Genomic DNA, 18,322 nt, shown 5'->3' on the forward strand with positions numbered 1-18,322 from the left:
CTTTATCAATTCAGACTTTTGGAGCAACCGGTTGGCGCATGAGTTTAATACGGTATCCGAGCCAAGAAGTCTTGAGTTCAAAACCCTGCCAACACAATATTAAAAAAAGATTTTTACGGCCTACATCGATTAGTTAAGGAGAATAGACGTGAGGGGGAGGTCTGGCCCTCTCCCATCACTTGAACTTTTGGAGCAACTGGCCATGAATTCAATACTATAAAGCATGTCTAAACATAATAAAATTACACCATGGTTCTTAGACCAGCGACGACGACCCCTCCGCTGCAACAAGCCCACGGCCAATACTAATCGTTGGGAAACAAATATAATAGTAATTCAGAAAAGAAGCCAAAAAAATCTGAATTCTTTTGGAACAAATTTGACTTACATTTTGTACTTGTATAGAAATTTCGTCAACAAAAAACTCCTGTCGCCTTTTGGAAAAAAATTAAAGGACAAAAAGTCTGAATAGTGACCTGTATATAGTGGTGATTTTTTTTTCACCCACAATACCAGGAAATCCATTCCTTGACGAAACTTTTTACATGACTACAACACTTGATTACTATATTCCCTCCATTTACTTATACAAGGCCACCAACACAAATCGAGGAAATAATTAATGATATTTCCTCATACTAGCAACCTGTTTAATAGTTGCATGCATGCAGTCATAATAACACTAGCTACTTCCTCCACTCAGTTTCCTTGCATGCATGTTGCGTATTAATGATCCCAGTAAATAAAAAAAACTGGCTTGTAAAGTATGCATTAAATTTTACCTCGGTACTTATAATTTGAGTTTGTGACCTTGTATATAAAAATGGAGGGAGCATTAATTTTTAAAATTTTGGTGCATAATGCACTCACCGGAGAGCTAGTAAATTCTTTCTGTGCAGGATACAGTCACTGTGTCATCGGTCTCGTTTGTCCGGGAGGCGGCCGGCGCACGCACCAGAATCGTTGGATGCGGCGGCCGAGGCCGAAGCCGAAGCCAAAGCCGGCCGGAAAAGTCAGTTTGGGCGACACTGACCCGCCATTGCTCAACGGAGAAAGTCTGCCCGCCCGTCACTGCTGCTTCCACGGCTGCCGGCCTCACTACGCAACCGCGACACGGATTCCACGCGCTCATGTGCGTGTGTGTGGAGCATGCGAACGCGACGTCGTTGGTGCAACTTTTTTGATCCTGAAAAGGATATCGATCCATCGTGTCTGTCTCGTCGTCGTCGTGCATGTTGCTTTCGTCTCATCTCTTTACTTTATCCATGCTAGTTGCTACACCATAAATATATGCCTTCCTCATAGTGCTAGCCTAGCCAGGTCCGTGAAACACCGAGAAAAACTAGTCACAGAGAAGCAACTTTCTTCTCCAAAATCAAACCATGCTCAACTCATCAATCATCTGTCCATGAACCAAGACTAGAACGAAGGAAAAATCCTCATCTGTCCTGTCCTGTTTGCTTCAGAAACAAGAAAGTAGTACGACGACATGCTTGACTTGTGTTTTCTCATTTCTTTTCTCCTTTCTTGTATAAATATATTCAATCAGAATGAATTGCTTCTTCAATTCAAAGCAATCCAAACAACCCCACACCCAAAGAAAAACATGGGAAACTCGATCGACCCACCTGATAAAACCCTGGCCGATCAGTCTCACAAGTTAATTACGACGTGTCATGCACTCATGTCTACAGCAGCGTATGTGTATCTACCTAGCAGAGCTTAATCAAGCTAGCAGAGGACTGCGACGGCGACGAGCAATAGGAGCGGGGTGGCCGTCGCCGTGGACGTCGTCTTCCCGGGCGACCTGGTGGTGGTGGCCGCCGCGGGGGAGGCGGAGGAGGTGTCGGGCTCGGAGAGGGAGCTGAGGCTGAACCGCGGGTTGGAGCCGTAGAGCGCCTGCACGCCGCGGACGTCGTCCAGGGTCAGCTCCGTCTTGCGCGTCCGCGGCTTCAGGCTCGGGTACATGACGGCGTCCGGCACCGACGAGTGCGCGAGGCCCAGCACATGGCCGATCTCGTGCGTGGCCACCGACTCCAGGTCCACGGCGCCGGCGTCCGCGGAGCCGCCGTCGTTGCCACCGAGGACGGCCCAGCGCTCGGCGGCGTCGAGGTGGAGCTGGCCGCTGGGCGGGGAGAAGGCGTGGCCGAGCACGCCGAGGGGCCCGTCGAAGGGCTCGCCGTCGCCGTGGTCGCCGGCGAGGAAGCCCACGCGCACGTCCGCCATGTTGTAGTCCCGCGTCTCGCGGAACCGCACCGGGATGACGCGCGCCCAGCGCGCGAAGGCGCGGCGGAAGGCCCTGCGCACGGCCCTGCGGGGCAGGGGGAGCGGCTGGTAGGGCGGCGAGGAGGAGACGACGGCGTAGGTGAGCAGGAAGTGGCCCGGCGCGCGCGCCCAGCGCGGCTGGCCCTCGAAGAAGGCGAAGCGGGCGGTGGTGTTCGGTTGGAGGTGCAGGTCCGGGACGCCGCAGCGCGGGGTGGCGAGGAGGTCGAGGGTGCGGGCGTCGAGGCGGCCGGTGACGGGGAGGCCGAGGGTGGACTGGTAGAGGCTCACGATGAGGTTGCCGTCGGGGTCGTCGTCAGGCGCGGAGGAGGAGGCGTAGCCGAAGCGCGCCAGGTAGCGCCTGAGGCCGTCGGTGACGTTGCTGCCGCCGTGGAGCATGTCGGCGAGCGAGGTGGAATAGTTGGCGCCGGCATGGAGGAGGAGGTGGCGGGAGCAGCCGGTGCAGCATGGCGGAAACAGGAGGAGGAGGTGCAAGAAGAAGAAGAAGAAGGGGAAGGGGAGGGGGAGAGCAGAGGAGGAGGACATGGGCGCGCGCGCATGCTATGCTTGTATGGGTGGACTGGCCGGACTCCCACTTTGACTGCTGCAGATTTGCATATAAAGAAGAGAAGAGGAGGAGGAGGAGGAATGTGGAGGGTGTACTACCTGTGTTGGGCCAAGCCGCACAAACTACTACTAGTAGACAAACAATACTGCTTGGAAAAAGGAGCAAGAGAAGAGAAGAGAAAATGGAATGGGGGTGTCCGTTGTTTGGAGCTTGATGCGTGCGTGCCCTCTCCTCTCCTCCTCAGAGGGAGCTTTCAGCTTGAGCTTGGTCGCCACCTGCTGCGCCCTCAATCATGCATCCGATTAAGAGGGATCCGATTAAAAGATGCTGCAGCCTGCAGACAACATCGATCAGCATCAGTATCAGTAGGGAGGGTGTTGTGTGCCTGCTCCTCCTCCTGAGGATGGCCGGCCATCTGCAGACCGAAGCGGCATTTGTGTCTGTCGCCTGCCCAGCCGGCCCTATGAACCTCATTGCTGTGTCCTACTCCTACCCTGCTGCATGCTCATCTCCTTGGCATTTCATTCTTGGCTCTAAATCTTGTTTTAGTTCCTCCTAATATAAGCTTGCAGCCTTATCTCAGATCCCAGACAGCAAGGAGTACCAGCAGAGAAGCTTCTTTCTGCAGCTTTGACCCCTCCCTCCTACTTTTCTTTCCTTCAAGCCAAACCAAGGGTCTTCATTCCGCTAAAAACTTGCTTTCTCAGCAGACACAAAGCAATCTACTCCCCGTCCAAGCCCAACCTTGGCGCCGTCGCCGTCCCCGTCCCGGAGCATGTCGGTGATGGGGGAGTTGCCGCCGCGGCGGAGAAGAAGAGGAAGAAAAGAAAAAATGGGCTTGGAACTTATGCGTGTCCTCTCCTCTCCTCTGCTCTGCTCCCATAGTGTTACCTGACCTTTGCACTATAGTATTTTCTGCCTCCCATCTTTCTTTCTTCCTTTCTATGCCACCTGCGCTGTTTGAGTCCGCATCCGGTTGAGAGATGATGCTGCAGACGACACCACCACTGCTAGTATCTTGCACTATCTTCCACAAGCCGATGGACGGAGATGGTCGGTCTTGTTTGGACGGACACGGCTCAACCCTGCCTGCTGATATGATTCTGTGGTTTCAAATTTGATCTAAAACAATGACAATCATCATTATGGAACGGAGGGACTACTTTAGTTTCGTACAATTAATCCATCTACATATGCATGCTACCTCCACCACCTTTATCTATCTAAGATACCAGACCAGACCAGACAGGCACAGGTTTAGCAAAACAAACTTAGCTTAGCTTGTTCCCTCATACTTTTGTTTCATATACTCGTTACTAGCCAACTTTCTCACCAAACAGAAAGGGAACTAATTCTTGCATTGGAGGGCTCGAGGCAATCAATATGGCCCCCGTCCCACCCACCCCAACCTTGACTCTTGTTTCTTTCTCTCACAAATTCATCATATATAGACACACAGGCTACACATAGAATTTCTCAACATCTAGGAGTACGTACCTACCGATAGAATGATGCCAGCTAGTGAAGCCCGAAACCTCGGAGACACTAGATGAGATGCATCCTACTACTCTACTTACCTAGCAATGCGAATTATCAGCCCAGCACCTGCTTTCTTATGTTTGGATATGCATGGTATCATCCACCACAATGTTTCATCTCTATCCATGCAGGAAAAGCTGAAAACAGCAAACAATTCGGAAGCAACGACTTTGGTTTGCTAGTATAATTACCTGCTGCGACAGGCGCCATTCAGTTCAGCTAGTAGTACTTGGGAGCTTCATCCGCTCCAAGAAGCTCTTCCCCTCCAGCTTCGTCGCGAAGAAGAGCTCCCTCAGCCTCTCATGCTCCACCGTCGCATAGGCCACGTCCTCCCCGTCGGCACGCGCCACAAGCTCCTTCAGAGGGCCGATCGTGGCGCGCGTGTTTGGAGAGTGGAACGCCGCCACCGACAGCCGCTCCTCCTTGGGGTCGACCACCACGCGGTGCTCGATGCTCCGGTACCTCCCGTTCGTCAGGATCTGCCATCCCCATACGAAAAAACAGGCAACGGAAATCAAGCTGGCACGGTGTCTAATTCTACTACAAAACATAGCATACACGGCACAGGGCACCCTACAGTACGTGTTCGTCGGCAGAGATCAGCCTACTGTGGTTGGTGCACGCTAATTACGTACCTCGAAGATATCACCAACGTTGACGACGAAAGCGCCCTCGACAGGCTTGACTGCAAACCAGCTGCCGTTCCTCTTGATCTGCAGGCCTTGGACATGGTTCACTTGGAGGACGAGGGTCAGGAGATCGGCGTCCGAGTGCGGGGAGAGGCCGACGACTTTGTCTGCCTGAGCGCACGGCGGATAGAGGTTCATTCTGATAGACTGCAGCCCTCCGATGCACCTGTCCGCAATCACCTCTCGCTTCAGTCCCAAGTTCTCCGACATCGTCGCCAAGAGGGAATCCGCTACCTCCTTCACAGCGCAGGAATATCTATCCAGCGCCGCTCTGAATAAAATTCAAAGTGCAGCACTTGAGATTAGAAGTCGACAGCAGGGCAAGGGCTTGAAGCCACAAGTTTAATTTGCAGTTAGCACTTAATGATGCGTTGGAAACTGTTTCCTAGTACCTGTTTTTCCCTCCGAAGTAGGGCAAAATAATAAAAGAGGCGACCAAAAAATATCATTACATTGTAACTAGCCTGAAGAACAGCGTGACAGGTACAGGCAAAAACGAATACCATCACAATCTTACATACCTGAAGGTAGCGGGCTGGTCAGGCCAGAGCTTGGTCTTCCTGATCTCGGGTGGCTGTGCGTAGAGGAAGAGCATGTCGGCCCAGTCGAGCTTCTGATCCTCCGAGACGACGAACAGCTGACCGTAGCCTTCCAGCCGCCCTTGCTGCTGCGCGAATCGTCTCTTGGTCTCTGCGGGCAGCTGGAAGAATTCTTGGAGGCTGGCCTTCATTCCCTCCACCACGTCGTCCGGGACATTGTGGTTAATCAACTGCAAACAGGAGAGCAATTCTAGTATCAGCATGATGATGCAAGTACCAGAGGCATAGCAACAGAGGTCGCAGTCAGCGGAAACAGGTACGCTGCGAACTAACCTGGAAGAAGCCCCAGTCCTGGCAGGCTCTGTGGAGGCGTGAGGACTCCTCGCCGCGGCGGTCCAGCTCCAGCAGCAGCCTCCGGTGGTCGATGATGGGGATCTGAGCCTCCCCGTCGTCGTCGCCGGCACCAGCGACCGCTTCCACTACCGCCTCTGGCCGGAGATACCTCGGCGGCACATCGACTCCGCCGGTCGCCGCCACCATGGCCTGCACACTCGGGACGGAGAGAGATTCCATCCCCTCTGCCCGCTCTTGAGAATGGAGATGCTACTGGTTCCCCTGTTCTGGCTAACTCATGTCTTTTGGCATATATAGACAGAAGATGGTGAGGGCGCATCATTCAGTAATAATTTATAATATTCAGAAAATCAGTCCAGCTACAATCATAGAATGCTGCCAACTTGCTTGGTTTCTTCTTCTGGGGATCAACCTCCATTATTCCTTTATTTTTCACACTGGATATATAGGAACTGAAACGATAACAGACACCACAGATGCACCCGGCATTCGTAACCGACAACAACAGACTTCAACCGTCACTCAGCTGCTAGTTCAGCTTCATCCGGTCTAAGAAGCTCTTCCCCTCGAGCTTCGTCGCGAAGAAGATCTTCATGAAGCTCTCGAGGTCCAACGTCTTGTAGGCATCGTCTTCTTGTGCGGTCAGCTCCTTCAGAGGACCTATCATGGCGTCCATGTCTGGGAAGTGGAACGCCGCGACCGACAGCCGCTCTTCCTTGGGGTCGACGACTGCCCGGTGCTCGATGCTCCTGTACCTCCCGTTCGTGAAGACCTGTCCTCGTTGTCAAAGCAAGACAAACAACGGAAATTGGTTCATTTGGTCGATGATATGTCAGATCTGCAAAATCTAGCATACGGCGTCATTGGCAGACAGCAGCATTGAATCGGTGTTCGACTGCGCACACTCACCTCAAGCATATCTCCGATGTTGACGATGAAAGCGCCCGGGACAGGCTTGACGGGAAGCCAGCTGCCGTTCCTCTTGATCTGCAGGCCCTGGACATGGTTCACTTGGAGGACAAGGGTCAGCAGATTAGCATCAGAGTGCGGGGACAAGCCAACGACTCTCTCTGCTTGGGCGCATGGGGGGTAGTAGTTCATTCTGAAAGACTGCATTCCACGGATGCATTTGTCAGCGATCGTTTCTCGTTTCAGTCCCAAGTTCTTCGCCATCGTAGCCAAAAGGGAGTCTGATACATCCTTCACCGCACCAGAATATCTATCCAGCGTCGATCTGAATGAGCCGACCAAAAAGCATCATTCCATTGTGATAACTAAGCTCAAGAACGGCGTGACATGTACAGGCAACGAAGATTATCGTCACAATCTTACATACCTGAAGGTAGCAGGCTGGTCAGGCCAGAACTTGGTCTTCCTCCTCTCGGGTGGCTGTGCGTAGAGGAAGAGCATGTCAGCCCAGTCGAGCTTCTGATCCTCGGAGACGACGAATAGTTGACCGTAGCCTTCGAGCTGCCCTCGCTCCTGAGCGAATCGCTTCTTCGTCTCTGCGGGTAGCTGGAAGAATTGCTGGATGTTGACCTTCATGCTCTCGACCACATCGTCAGGGACACTGTGGTTAACTAACTGCAAACAAACATGAGAGCAATTCTAGCTAGTATCAGGATGATGAGCCATATATAGTACCAGAGGAGGAAGTCAACTGTCTTTGCTAGGTTTGTTGCGTTGAGGGGATTACAGGCATTGCAACAGAGGCCGGTGTGCAACGGAAATTGTGAGCCAACGAGCGAACTGACCTGGAAGAAGCCCCAGTCCTGGCAGGCTCTGTGGAGGCGTGCAGACTCCTCGCCGCCATGGTCCAGCTCCAGCAGCAGCCTTCGGTGGTCGATGATGGGGATCTGAGCCTCGCCGTCGCCGTCACCGGTGACCGCTTCCTCTGCCGCATCTGGCCGGAGATACCTCGGCGGCACATCGTCTCCGCCGGTGGCCTCCACCAAGGCCTGCACACTCGGGACGGGGAGAGATCCCATCTCTTGCCGCTCTTGATAATTGAGATGCTACTGGTTCGTCGGATGCTAGAGTCTTCTGATCTGGCTACCTCATGTCTTTTGGCACATATAGACAGGTACAGATATGGTAGCGAACACGCATCACCCAGTGATATAATATTCAGAAAATCAGTCCAGCTACAACCATGGAAATAGAAAAGTGTAAACTTGCTTGTTTTCTCATTCTTCTATTTTCTGGGGATCAACTTCCATTCTTATTTTATTTTCTGAGAATCATCTGTTTTCACACTGGACAGAAACTGAAATGACACAGCAGCTCATAGCCCACTTTGTACACGACATCAAGCACATATGAACAAATCTATCAAATGTTTGCAGAACACATGCATGGTTCGCGAGCAACTACTGAAGAAACCACAGTATTATTATGTTTGCCAAGTTCAGCTCTCTTGCGCTCTAACAAGACGGCCATCAGGAACTAAATTCCAGAGACATCATGAACTACCTGAATATCTGCCAATGATGCGAGGACCAACAACATAGTTTACCTGCTATGCTGGGTACGTAGCAATCAGCTGCTAGCTACTTCAGCTTCATCCGATCCAAGAAGCTCTTCCCCTCCAGCTTCGTCGCGAAGAAAAGCCTCATGAAGTTCTCGTGGTCCACCGTCTTGTAGGCCTCGTCTTCGTCCGCCGTAAGCTCCTTCAGCGGGCCTATCGTGGCGTCGATGTTCGGGGAGTGGAACGCCGCGGACGACAGCCGTTCCTCCTTGGGGTCGACGACCGCACGGTGCTCGATGCTCCTGTACCTCCCATTTGTGAAGATCTGCAGTCCTCAGCAGAGCAAAACAGGCAAAGAAAATCTGGTTTATTCGGTTGATTAGTCCTACAAATTCTTAGCAATGGCACCAGGAACTTTATCATAATATCTGTTCATCAGCAGATAGCAGCATTCAGTTCACGGTTTACCTCAAAGATATCCCCAATGTTGACGATGAGAGCGCCCTCGACGGGCCTGACGGGGAACCAGCTGCCGTTCCTCTTGATCTGCAGGCCTTGGACATGGTTCACTTGGAGGACGAGGGTCAGGAGATCGGCGTCAGAGTGCGGGGAGAAGCCAATGACTTTGTCTGCTTGGGCGCACGGCGGGTAGTAGTTCATCCTGACAGACTGCACTCCGCCCACGCATCTGTCAGCAATCACCTCTTGTTTCAGTCCCAAGTTCTCTGCCATCGTCGCCAAAAGGGAATCCGCTATCTCCTTCACAGCACCAGAGTATCTATCCAGCGTCGATCTGAATGACATTCAAAGTGCAACACTAAAATTATGAAGGTTAAGAGCGCAATGTTCCATCTAGTAAGGCAAGAGCTTGAAACAACAGGTTTTCAGTTAGCACTTAATGATATTTTTTAAATCAACTTTCTACCTAATTTTTGCCCTCCAAGTAGAGCAAGGAGACAGCAAAAGAGCATCATTTCACTGTAATTAGGTTGAACAGTAACAAGACAAGTACAGGCACATAGCAATCATACCTGAAATTAACAGGCTGGTCAGGCCAGAACTTGGTGTTCCTGCTCTCAGGTGGCTGTGTGTACAGGTAAAGCATATCGGCCCAGTCAAGCTTCTGATCCTCCGAGACGACGAACAGCTGACCGTAGCCTTCCAGCTGCCCTCGCTCCTGCGCGAATAGTTTCTTCGTCTCTGCGGGTAGCTGAAAGAATTGCTGAATGTTGGCCTTCATTCCCTCCACCACATCGTCCGGGACACTGTGGTTAATCAGCTGCAAAGCACCAACCACTTTCTGGTATCAGGAACAGGCAAAATTACAAGAGGAAGTCAACTGAGAATTGTGAGCCAACGGCACTGACCTGGAAGAAGCCCCATTCCTGGCACGCCTGGTGGAGGCGCGCAGACTCCTCACCGCGGCGATCCAGCTCCAGCAGCAGCCTCCGGTAGTCGATGATGGGGATCTGGGCCTCACCCTCGCCGTTGACGATGCCGGTGACCGCCTCCGCAGGCCGGAGATACCTCGGTGGCACATCGGCTTCGCCGGTGGCCGCCACCATGGCCTGCACGCTCGGGACGGGGAGAGATTCCATGTCCTGTTGTTGCTCCTGAGATGCTACTAGTTCCTCTGATAGCTCAGTCTTCCCTTCTGTCTACCTCATGCCTTCTGGCATCATCCAGTCCAGTAATATAGTATTCAGAAGTTCAGTCCAGCTACAACAACCATAAAAATACTGCCAACTTGTTTGTCTTCTTCTTTTATTTTCTGGGGATCAACTATCTTCTATCTCATGGGAATCAACTTGACACTGGATGGAAACTGAAACCATAAAGCTGCCTCATGGCCACACAGCACATAACCCACTTTGTAGAAGGCATCAAGCAGCATATAGGAATTAACAGTGGATATATAGGCTAGTAGAAACAACAATCTATCGAATGCGATTAGGTGACATAAATAAAGGTTTGCACAGAACACACCGAAACCACAAAATATGTGCCTCTAACAAGACGCCTAGCTATCGGAAACTAAATTCCGGAGAATGATCGGTTGCAAACCGATACATGTGTCATACTGTCTGAGCATCTGATACAAGAATGATGCGTGGACGCGAATCAACAGTGCCTGCACCAACATGGCTTATTACCTGATATATATGGCTAGCATTCAGCTGCTAGCCAGCTAGTTTAGTTTCAGCTGCTCCAAGAAGCTCTTCCCCTCAAGCTTCGTCCCGTAGAAAAGCTTCATGAAGCTCTCTTGGTCCAACGTCTTGTAGGCATCATCTTCATGTGCCACCATCTCCTTCAGAGGACCTATCGTGGCGTGGATGTTTGGTAAGTGGAACGCCGCGACTGACAGCCGTTCTTCCTTCGGGTCGACGATCGCTCGGTGCTCGATGCTCCTGTACCTCCCGTTCGTGAAGACCTGTCCTCATGAAAGCAAAACAAACAACGAAAATGGATTTATTTAGTTGATGATATGTTAGTTCTGTCCCCTAAAAAAAAGATATGTTAGTTCTGCAAGCTACTGTGTCATACTCATACAGCATCTAGTCATCAGCAGACAGCAGCATCGAATCGGTGTTCGGCTGCGCGCGCTCACCTCAAACATATCTCCGATGTTGACGATGAAAGCACCCGAGACGGGCTTGACAGGAAGCCAGCTGCCATTCCTCTTGATCTGTAGGCCCTGGACATGATTCACTTGGAGGACAAGGGTTAGGAGACCAGCATCAGAATGCGGGGATAAGCCGACAACTTTCTCTGCTTGGGCACATGGGGGGTAGTAGTTCATTCTGACAGACTGTAATCCACGGTTGCATTTGTCAGCGATCACTTCTCTTTCCAGTCCCAAGTTCTTCGCCATCATGGCCAAAAGGGAGTCTGATACATCCTTCACAGCACCAGAATATCTATCCAGCGTCGATCTGAATGAGACTCAAAGTGCAACAACAAATCACGGGTAAGAACTGCACTAGAATGTTCCATCTAGTAGAGTAAGACTTGGAACCACAGTTTGCACTAGATACCTAATTTGCACTTCCAATTAGGAAATATTATACTCCCTCCCCGTCCGGAATTACTTGTCACTCAAACGGATGTATCTACCACTAAAATACGTCTAAGATACATCCATTTGAGCGACAAGTAATTTCGGACGGAGGAAGTAGGAAACAACAGAAAGGCGTCCGAGAGACTGAGACAAGTTCAGAAAACTTAAAAAAAAAACTAAATACTTATTTTCCACCCAATTTGACCTCCCAGGTAGGGCAAAACAAATAAGGAAACAAAAAAAAGAGTATCATGTCATCATTGTAATCAGGCTGAACGGTAGTGTGGCAGCGAAGAATCACAATCGCAATCATACCTGAAGTTGGCAGGCTGGTCTGGCCAGAGCTTGGTGTTCCTGCTCTCATGTGGCTGCGTGTGGAGGTAAAGTATGTCAGCCCAATCGAGCTTCTGAACCTCCGAGAAGACGAATAGTTGACCGTAGCCTTCCAGCTGCCCTCGCTCCTGAGCAAACTGTTTCTTCGTCTCCATGGGTAACTGAAAGAACTGCTGGATGCTGGCCTTCATTCCCTCTACCACATCGTCTGGGACGCTGTGGTTAATCAGCTGCAAGAACCAGTTACTTTCTAGTATCAGGATAAGGCAATTATAAGAGCAACTCAAGTCCTGGCAGGCCCTGTGAAGGCGTGCAGAGATGAAGCAATGGAAATTTTGAGCCAAGGAACTGACCTGGAAGAAGCCCCAGTCCAGGCAGGCCCTGTGAAGGCGTGCAGACTCCTCGCCACAGCGGTCCAGCTCCAGCTCCAGCAGCAGCCTCTGGTAGTCGATGACGGGGATCTGGGCCTCGCCGTCGCCAGCGACCGCCTCTGCGGGCCGGAGATACCTTGGCGACACGTCGGCTCCGCCGGTGGCCGCCACCATGGCCTGCACACTCGGGACAGGGAGAGATGCCATCTCCTGTTCCTTCAGGATAGTTCAAGTCTTCTGTCTACCTCACATCTTTTGACACATCTAGATGCTGGTACCGAGGCATCCAGTACTTTCACATTCAGAAATCCAGTCCACATATAATCACAGAATACTACTCCCTCCGTAAACTAATATAAGAGTGTTTAGATCACTGCTTTAGTGATCTAAACACTCTTATATTAGTTTACAGAGGGAGTACAAACCAGCTTGTCTTTTCTTTCCTGGGAAGTAACATAACACTGGATACAAAATTGAATCAATTGCACGATGATGCTCATAACCCACTTTGTGCAGGACATCAAAAACAGAGGAATTAACAATGGATAGGCAAGAACCAACCTATAAAATGTGATTAGAGAATAAGGGTTTATAAATTAAGTACATGGTCACGAGCAAGTACTGAAACCACAATTATATGTTTCACAAGTTCAGCTCCCTTGTGCTCTAACAAGACGGCTAGCTGTCGGAAACTAAATTCCAGAGCATGATCCTAAAGGGCACGGGTCCACGGTAGCCTCCGCAGGAAGGAGATGCGAATTCATTCACTCCCTCCACCGGTTGCCGCAGGAGGGGTTGCAGCACACGAAGAACAGAGTCATCCCCTCCTCCCCTCTTGCTGTAGCCTGCACATTATCATAAAGACAGCAACAAGTTAATAATTGCTGTATTCAGACATCTTCAGTCAAATTCTTTCTAAGAAGGACATTTTTCTACAGTCAAATTCTTTCTACAAAGGACATTTTGTAACTATTAAGAACATTCAAGCTTCACAGGTGGATGTTGATCTACCATAAAAACAGGGGGGAAATAATAACCGACCGCCAACTTCATTATGCAAGAGATATTAAGTTGCAGTCATTCTAAAGAGTAGAGGATGAAAGTTATCCTTGCTGTTGCATAAACATATCAGTTTAAGGCACAAACCAGAGGGATAATGTAGTTTGGACTGACAAGCCTCGACATAAGGTCAAAATGGGCAACATTTGGTACACAACAGCAACAAAAACAAGGCATGGGTTTTGAAAGAAAAAAATTGTGCAGTGCCATGTGATGAATCATGCATGATATTTGAAGCCATATATATATAGATGTAGATAAGAGGCAAATCAGCAAACAGGTTGGTGGCATGGACCTGGAAGAAGACTGCCTCGCCGTGGCCGCAGGCGGCGCAGCGGACGTCCTTGGTGCGGGGAAGGGTGGGGTCGGAAGCGACGTCCTGCAGGACCTGCGTGCGCTCCCCGGCCTCGTGATGCACGATGTTGCGGTAGACGCAGTTGTCGCCTGCCACCTCCTGGACCAAGCAAGCAATCAAGCAGGCATGAATTGGTGAAACATTCTTCTTCTATTTACCAAGTTTTTCGCAGGTTGGTGAAACATAGTTGGTGAGAAATGCTTGCTCTGTTTCCCAGTCTTGGCAGATTAGAAACGGAGGACCTATATTTAGAGCATTATTGCAGTAGAGGTTATGAAGTTGAGAGGAGATGCACACATTACTCGACTGGCTACCAATTCTGACGGCAAAGGAAAACGTGGACAGAACAAGTGCTGCACGGGCAGGCTTATGAGTCGGTGGAAATTGGGGGACCGATCGGATCGCCCGGCCGGGGTGTGGTCGATCGATCGAGCCGCGATTTGGCTTGGTGAGATGGCCGCGATTTGGGGGCCGGACGGACGAAAACCCTAGCTAGGATTTGGGGGCCGAGAAGAGAGAAATCGTGGCATGGCATGGCATTGCGGAAGGGGGCGGCGGCCCGGCGAGAGAGGGGAGGGTACCTGGTGCTCGCAGTTGCGGCAGGCGAAGAGGAGGACCTTCCGCTCCTTCTCCTCCTTGGGGTACAGGATGTTGTTGCTGCGAGTCGCCGCCGCCACCAATTCCGTCAGTTTTTAACCAAAATCGATCGGTCGATCAACTCCGATCCGGCCGTCGTTAGGGAGAAGGGGAAGCGGGAGGAGGAAGAAGGGAGGGGAGGCGCGTAGGTAGGTGCGTACCACTCGCGGCAGAACTTCATGGCGCTCATGGCGGCGGCGGCGGGGTTGGATTTCCTCCTGCTGGCAAGTCGACGGGCAGATGACAGTCCTTTTCTTCTCTTGTGGGTTTCGTCGGGTCGGGGTTTATGTACGGACGGGACTCGAGTCGGTCTCACCGTCTCAGGTCGTTTCCGTTTGCTTATTACGGTTTTGCCCCTTTGCCCTATTGTTCATTAGGAGTAATCCCTTAGTCCCATAATATAAGATGGTTTTTTTTTTGAAATTATATAAGATGGTTTTTTGACACTAGTCCATAACACTATTTTGAGACGGAGGGAGTAGTATTTTTCTATGCCTCCTTTGTTTTCTCTTTTTTTTTTGAAATAACCACGTATATTTCACTAGACAAACGTATTACAATATGTCTTGCACAGGGGCGGAGCTAGGATTTCGACATGAGGGGGGCGAAACACTATTTGACTTAAAAGATTTTATATCACCGTATGTTAAGTCTCAATGTTAGCGTCGAAAATAAAGCATAAAATTATGGTTCGTAACTACAAAAAAATGATAATTCTCAACAAATTGTTGCAACTTGAAGTTCAAGCAATTGGTTCAAAAAAGTATTTACCCCATCAGTTGTTGCTGTCTTTCACTTCATCTTTAACTACTATAAAAAACGACACATAATTACCAAAATAATTTACTATCTTATATGAAGCATTAATTAAGTAGATTAAGTTCGTAATTTATAAAAAATCCTATTACTATCGTTCCAAAATAATTTGAGTTTTAGGTTTATCCTAGGTCAAACTTCTTCAAATTTGTGGAAAAATATACTAATGTCTGGAACACCAAATTAGTTTTGTTAGAACCTTTTAAAGAATATTCATGCTATGTACTTTTTTTATAGATCTTATCATTTTTTTCTTAAATTACTCGACAAATGTAAAACTATAATTATTTTGGAACGGTGGGATTTATTCCCTCCGTTCCTAGTATAAGACGTTGTGGGAGCAAAGGGAGTAGCATGTAGTGTACCTGCATCTATTCTGTTCACCGACATCTACCCGTATTTGATCCGCATCTAGCCCTCCCTGCTGCTCGATAGCAGGCCGTAGATCAATGGACGGAGCTGTTGTCGTGGCGAGTAGCGGCCAGCGGCAATGCCGCAATGGCGAACGCCCTAGCCCCTAGCAGGACACGCTGATGACAAGCGGCGGCGACCGTGGCGGCGGCGAACGCCCTAGCAGATATGCAGCACACACACCTACATCCGCACATATCAATCGATCGATCTGAGTGGATTAACACTGGCGCATGGCAAAATAATAGCCAGCCACAACCACCGTACATGGGTTATTGGGTTATATGGGCTACTCTACTTCGGTGATGTTTCAGTTAATTGCTAACATATGGGCTGGGCTAATTATGCAATTAGTTTCGGCCATTAGGCATGTATACAATACACACTATGTACACAAATTGTTGAGGGGGGCGAGCGATTGGCAGGGGTCTGACCCCTGCTCGCCCCTCCCTGTCTCCGCCCCTGGTCTTGCAATACCACATCAAAGACTTCGCACGAATATTCACTTCGGCAGAATCTTGTGCCAGGCCAAGACGTCGCCCGCCATCGTCCTCCTCCGCCGCTGAAGCGTCGCTAAAAGAAAGAGGGGAACTGCCTTCGTACCAAGATCTAGAGGAGCACCTCTGCGTACAAGGATGCTTTTCGAGCCGATGAACCGGACCGCCGCAAGTGACGAGGCCGAGACCTTGTGGCACGTCGGTCGTGGTTCTTCCCCGTGTCTGATGGATCCTAGCGCCGTCAGCTTTGTTTGACGAGATCGAAGAAGAGGAACGCTGGCCGCTGCAATCTGTCATCCATGCGCCCCCATTGCAAGACACCAAACACAACCGCAACCTCCGCCCAAGAGAGTGTTGAGCGCTGACCATCAGCCACAAACCTTACCGGATCTGAAGACCGGCAAGAAGGCCGAGCCACCTGCTTTGCCGCCCATTAGAGCGTCGCCGAGATGGAGGAAGAGCCGAAGCAAATTATTTCGACGCGGCGCCATTCGCATCATTTGATGCAGCACCTTTGAAAGCAAACTATGCCTATCCTATACCTGTACCGGACATAAACTACCAAGGTCCCCGCCCGCTCCCGCCGCTGGAGCGGCATACGGAAACGGACGAGAACCCAGCGTTGCCAGCGGTGTTGAGGAAAGCAAGAGAATCGCCTCCTGTATCACCTCTCTGGAGCGGTTCCAGGAGCGAACGGGACGGGCGGGCAAGTTTTCTCTATTGTTCTTAAGAACGAAAAGAGGAGGAAATTTGTTTTCGTCGGAAAATTAGATCTTAACCCACATTTTACTTTTCCATTTGATAATTCACCTTTACATAGGCGTTGCTACTTCAAAAGTCGAATGCTTAGCTCTTTTTCGCCACGTTGTGTGACCGTTTTGCCCCTTTGTCTTCTTCTCCAGTTATTTACAGTATTAGAGCATCTCTAGAAGACTCCTTATATCGCCACGACCCGCAGAATAACCGTCAATTTACGGTTTTGGACAAAAAAAGTGACCCGAACAGAAACTTCATGGCGCTCATGGCGGCGGCGGTGGGGTTGGATTTCCTCCTCCTGCTGGCAAGTCGATGGGCAGATGACAGTCCTTTTCTTCTCTTGTGGGTTTCGTCGGGTCGGGGTTTATGTACGGACAGGACGGGACGGGACGGGAGTCGGCCTCACCATCTCAGGTCGTTTCTGGTTGTTTATTATTCCGGTTTTGCCCCTTTGCCCTCTTGTTCATTAGTATTTTTTCTCTGCCTCCTTTGTTTTCTCTTTTTTATTTGAAATAACCACGTATATTTTGCTAGACAAACGTACTACAAAGAGTGCATATTATATATGTCATGCAATACCGCATCAAAGACTTCACACGAATATTCACTTCGGCAGAATCTTGTGCCAGGCCAAGACGTCCCCCCGCCATCGTCCTCCGCCGCCGCTGAGGCGACGCTGAAAGAAAGAGGGGAACTACCTTCATACCAAGATCTAGAGGAGCACCTTAATTTGCGTACAAAGATGCTTTTCGAGCCGATGAACCGGACCGCTGCAAACGACGAGGCCGAGACCTTGTGGCACGTCGGACGTGGTTCATCCCCATGTTCGATAGATCCCGGCGCCGTCAGCTTTGTTCGACGAGATCGAAGAAGAGGAACGCCGGCCGCTGCATTCCATCATCCATGCGCCCCCATTGCAAGACACCAAACACAACCGCAACCTCCCGCCCAAGAGAGTGTTGAGCGCTGACCATCAGCCACAAAACCTTACCAGATATGAAGACCGGCAAGAAGACCGAGCCACCTGCTACCCGTCGCCGCCCATTAGAGCGTCGCCGAGATGGAGGAAGAGCCGAAGCAAATTATTTCGACGCGGCGCCATTCGCATCATTTGATGCAGCACCTTTGAAAGCAAACTATGCCTATCCTATACCTGTACCGGACATAAACTACCAAGGTCCCCGCCCGCTCCCGCCGCTGGAGCGGCATACGGAAACGGACGAGAACCCAGCGTTGCCAGCGGTGTTGAGGAAAGCAAGAGAATCGCCTCCTGTATCACCTCTCTGGAGCGGTTCCAGGAGCGAACGGGACGGGCGGGCAAGTTTTCTCTATTGTTCTTAAGAACGAAAAGAGGAGGAAATTTGTTTTCGTCGGAAAATTAGATCTTAACCCACATTTTACTTTTCCATTTGATAATTCACCTTTACATAGGCGTTGCTACTTCAAAAGTCGAATGCTTAGCTCTTTTTCGCCACGTTGTGTGACCGTTTTGCCCCTTTGTCTTCTTCTCCAGTTATTTACAGTATTAGAGCATCTCTAGAAGACTCCTTATATCGCCACGACCCGCAGAATAACCGTCAATTTACGGTTTTGGACAAAAAAAGTGACCCGA

At 50.2% G+C, this 18,322-nt stretch overlaps 6 protein-coding genes across 6 annotated transcripts; all 6 read right to left on the reverse strand.

Annotated features, from left to right (window-relative positions):
* Positions 1-1,498: 1,498 nt before the first annotated feature.
* Positions 1,499-4,223, reverse strand: LOC123099138 (metalloendoproteinase 4-MMP). Its single transcript, XM_044521283.1, has one exon. It carries the CDS (start codon positions 2,806-2,808, stop codon positions 1,732-1,734), a length of 1,077 nt encoding a protein of 358 aa, XP_044377218.1. The 5' UTR covers positions 2,809-4,223; the 3' UTR covers positions 1,499-1,731.
* A 17-nt stretch (positions 4,224-4,240) lies between these two features.
* LOC123099137 (2-oxoglutarate-dependent dioxygenase 11) lies at positions 4,241-6,213 on the reverse strand. The gene is made up of 4 exons (XM_044521282.1): positions 5,931-6,213; positions 5,580-5,827; positions 5,005-5,329; positions 4,241-4,848 (listed from the first exon to the last, which is right to left on the reverse strand). The coding sequence occupies exons 1-4, from the start codon at positions 6,168-6,170 to the stop codon at positions 4,585-4,587; spliced, it is 1,077 nt and encodes a 358-aa protein (XP_044377217.1). The 5' UTR covers positions 6,171-6,213; the 3' UTR covers positions 4,241-4,584.
* A 59-nt stretch (positions 6,214-6,272) lies between these two features.
* On the reverse strand, positions 6,273-8,181 carry LOC123099139 (2-oxoglutarate-dependent dioxygenase 11). Its single transcript, XM_044521284.1, has 4 exons — positions 7,706-8,181; positions 7,288-7,535; positions 6,861-7,185; positions 6,273-6,723 (listed from the first exon to the last, which is right to left on the reverse strand). Exons 1-4 carry the CDS (start codon positions 7,937-7,939, stop codon positions 6,481-6,483), a joined length of 1,050 nt encoding a protein of 349 aa, XP_044377219.1. The 5' UTR covers positions 7,940-8,181; the 3' UTR covers positions 6,273-6,480.
* An 89-nt stretch (positions 8,182-8,270) lies between these two features.
* LOC123099140 (2-oxoglutarate-dependent dioxygenase 11) lies at positions 8,271-10,235 on the reverse strand. The gene is made up of 4 exons (XM_044521285.1): positions 9,786-10,235; positions 9,450-9,697; positions 8,887-9,211; positions 8,271-8,743 (listed from the first exon to the last, which is right to left on the reverse strand). Exons 1-4 carry the CDS (start codon positions 10,014-10,016, stop codon positions 8,501-8,503), a joined length of 1,047 nt encoding a protein of 348 aa, XP_044377220.1. The 5' UTR covers positions 10,017-10,235; the 3' UTR covers positions 8,271-8,500.
* A 97-nt stretch (positions 10,236-10,332) lies between these two features.
* On the reverse strand, positions 10,333-12,446 carry LOC123099141 (2-oxoglutarate-dependent dioxygenase 11). Its single transcript, XM_044521286.1, has 4 exons — positions 12,163-12,446; positions 11,792-12,039; positions 11,027-11,351; positions 10,333-10,849 (listed from the first exon to the last, which is right to left on the reverse strand). Exons 1-4 carry the CDS (start codon positions 12,385-12,387, stop codon positions 10,607-10,609), a joined length of 1,041 nt encoding a protein of 346 aa, XP_044377221.1. The 5' UTR covers positions 12,388-12,446; the 3' UTR covers positions 10,333-10,606.
* A 282-nt stretch (positions 12,447-12,728) lies between these two features.
* Positions 12,729-14,545, reverse strand: LOC123100691 (DNA-directed RNA polymerases II, IV and V subunit 9A). Its single transcript, XM_044522577.1, has 4 exons — positions 14,392-14,545; positions 14,176-14,251; positions 13,535-13,693; positions 12,729-13,025 (listed from the first exon to the last, which is right to left on the reverse strand). Exons 1-4 carry the CDS (start codon positions 14,418-14,420, stop codon positions 12,945-12,947), a joined length of 345 nt encoding a protein of 114 aa, XP_044378512.1. The 5' UTR covers positions 14,421-14,545; the 3' UTR covers positions 12,729-12,944.
* Between the last annotated feature and the right edge of the window lie 3,777 nt (positions 14,546-18,322).

The sequence above is a fragment of the Triticum aestivum genome, chromosome 4D, assembly GCF_018294505.1.
Source record: "Triticum aestivum cultivar Chinese Spring chromosome 4D, IWGSC CS RefSeq v2.1, whole genome shotgun sequence".
NCBI lineage: Eukaryota > Viridiplantae > Streptophyta > Magnoliopsida > Poales > Poaceae > Triticum > Triticum aestivum.

Coding starts and splice junctions, on each gene's coding strand:
- LOC123099139 (XM_044521284.1), bottom strand. CDS start 7,939: ATGGGATCTCTCCCCGTCCCGAGTGTGCAGGCCTTGGTGGAGGCCACC. Junction 7,536..7,705: donor AGGACTGGGGCTTCTTCCAG/GTCAGTTCGCTC, acceptor GTTTGTTTGCAG/TTAGTTAACCACAGTGTCCC. Junction 6,724..6,860: donor ACATCGGAGATATGCTTGAG/GTGAGTGTGCGC, acceptor CAACGAGGACAG/GTCTTCACGAACGGGAGGTA.
- LOC123099141 (XM_044521286.1), bottom strand. CDS start 12,387: ATGGCATCTCTCCCTGTCCCGAGTGTGCAGGCCATGGTGGCGGCCACC. Junction 12,040..12,162: donor TGGACTGGGGCTTCTTCCAG/GTCAGTTCCTTG, acceptor TGGTTCTTGCAG/CTGATTAACCACAGCGTCCC. Junction 10,850..11,026: donor ACATCGGAGATATGTTTGAG/GTGAGCGCGCGC, acceptor TCATGAGGACAG/GTCTTCACGAACGGGAGGTA.
- LOC123100691 (XM_044522577.1), bottom strand. CDS start 14,420: ATGAGCGCCATGAAGTTCTGCCGCGAGTG. Junction 13,694..14,175: donor GCCGCAACTGCGAGCACCAG/GTACCCTCCCCT, acceptor TGCTTGGTCCAG/GAGGTGGCAGGCGACAACTG. Junction 13,026..13,534: donor GCGAGGCAGTCTTCTTCCAG/GTCCATGCCACC, acceptor GATAATGTGCAG/GCTACAGCAAGAGGGGAGGA.
- LOC123099137 (XM_044521282.1), bottom strand. CDS start 6,170: ATGGAATCTCTCTCCGTCCCGAGTGTGCAGGCCATGGTGGCGGCGACC. Junction 5,828..5,930: donor AGGACTGGGGCTTCTTCCAG/GTTAGTTCGCAG, acceptor TCCTGTTTGCAG/TTGATTAACCACAATGTCCC. Junction 4,849..5,004: donor ACGTTGGTGATATCTTCGAG/GTACGTAATTAG, acceptor TGGGGATGGCAG/ATCCTGACGAACGGGAGGTA.
- LOC123099138 (XM_044521283.1), bottom strand. CDS start 2,808: ATGTCCTCCTCCTCTGCTCTCCCCCTCCCCTTCCCCTTCTTCTTCTTC.
- LOC123099140 (XM_044521285.1), bottom strand. CDS start 10,016: ATGGAATCTCTCCCCGTCCCGAGCGTGCAGGCCATGGTGGCGGCCACC. Junction 9,698..9,785: donor AGGAATGGGGCTTCTTCCAG/GTCAGTGCCGTT, acceptor GGTGCTTTGCAG/CTGATTAACCACAGTGTCCC. Junction 8,744..8,886: donor ACATTGGGGATATCTTTGAG/GTAAACCGTGAA, acceptor TGAGGACTGCAG/ATCTTCACAAATGGGAGGTA.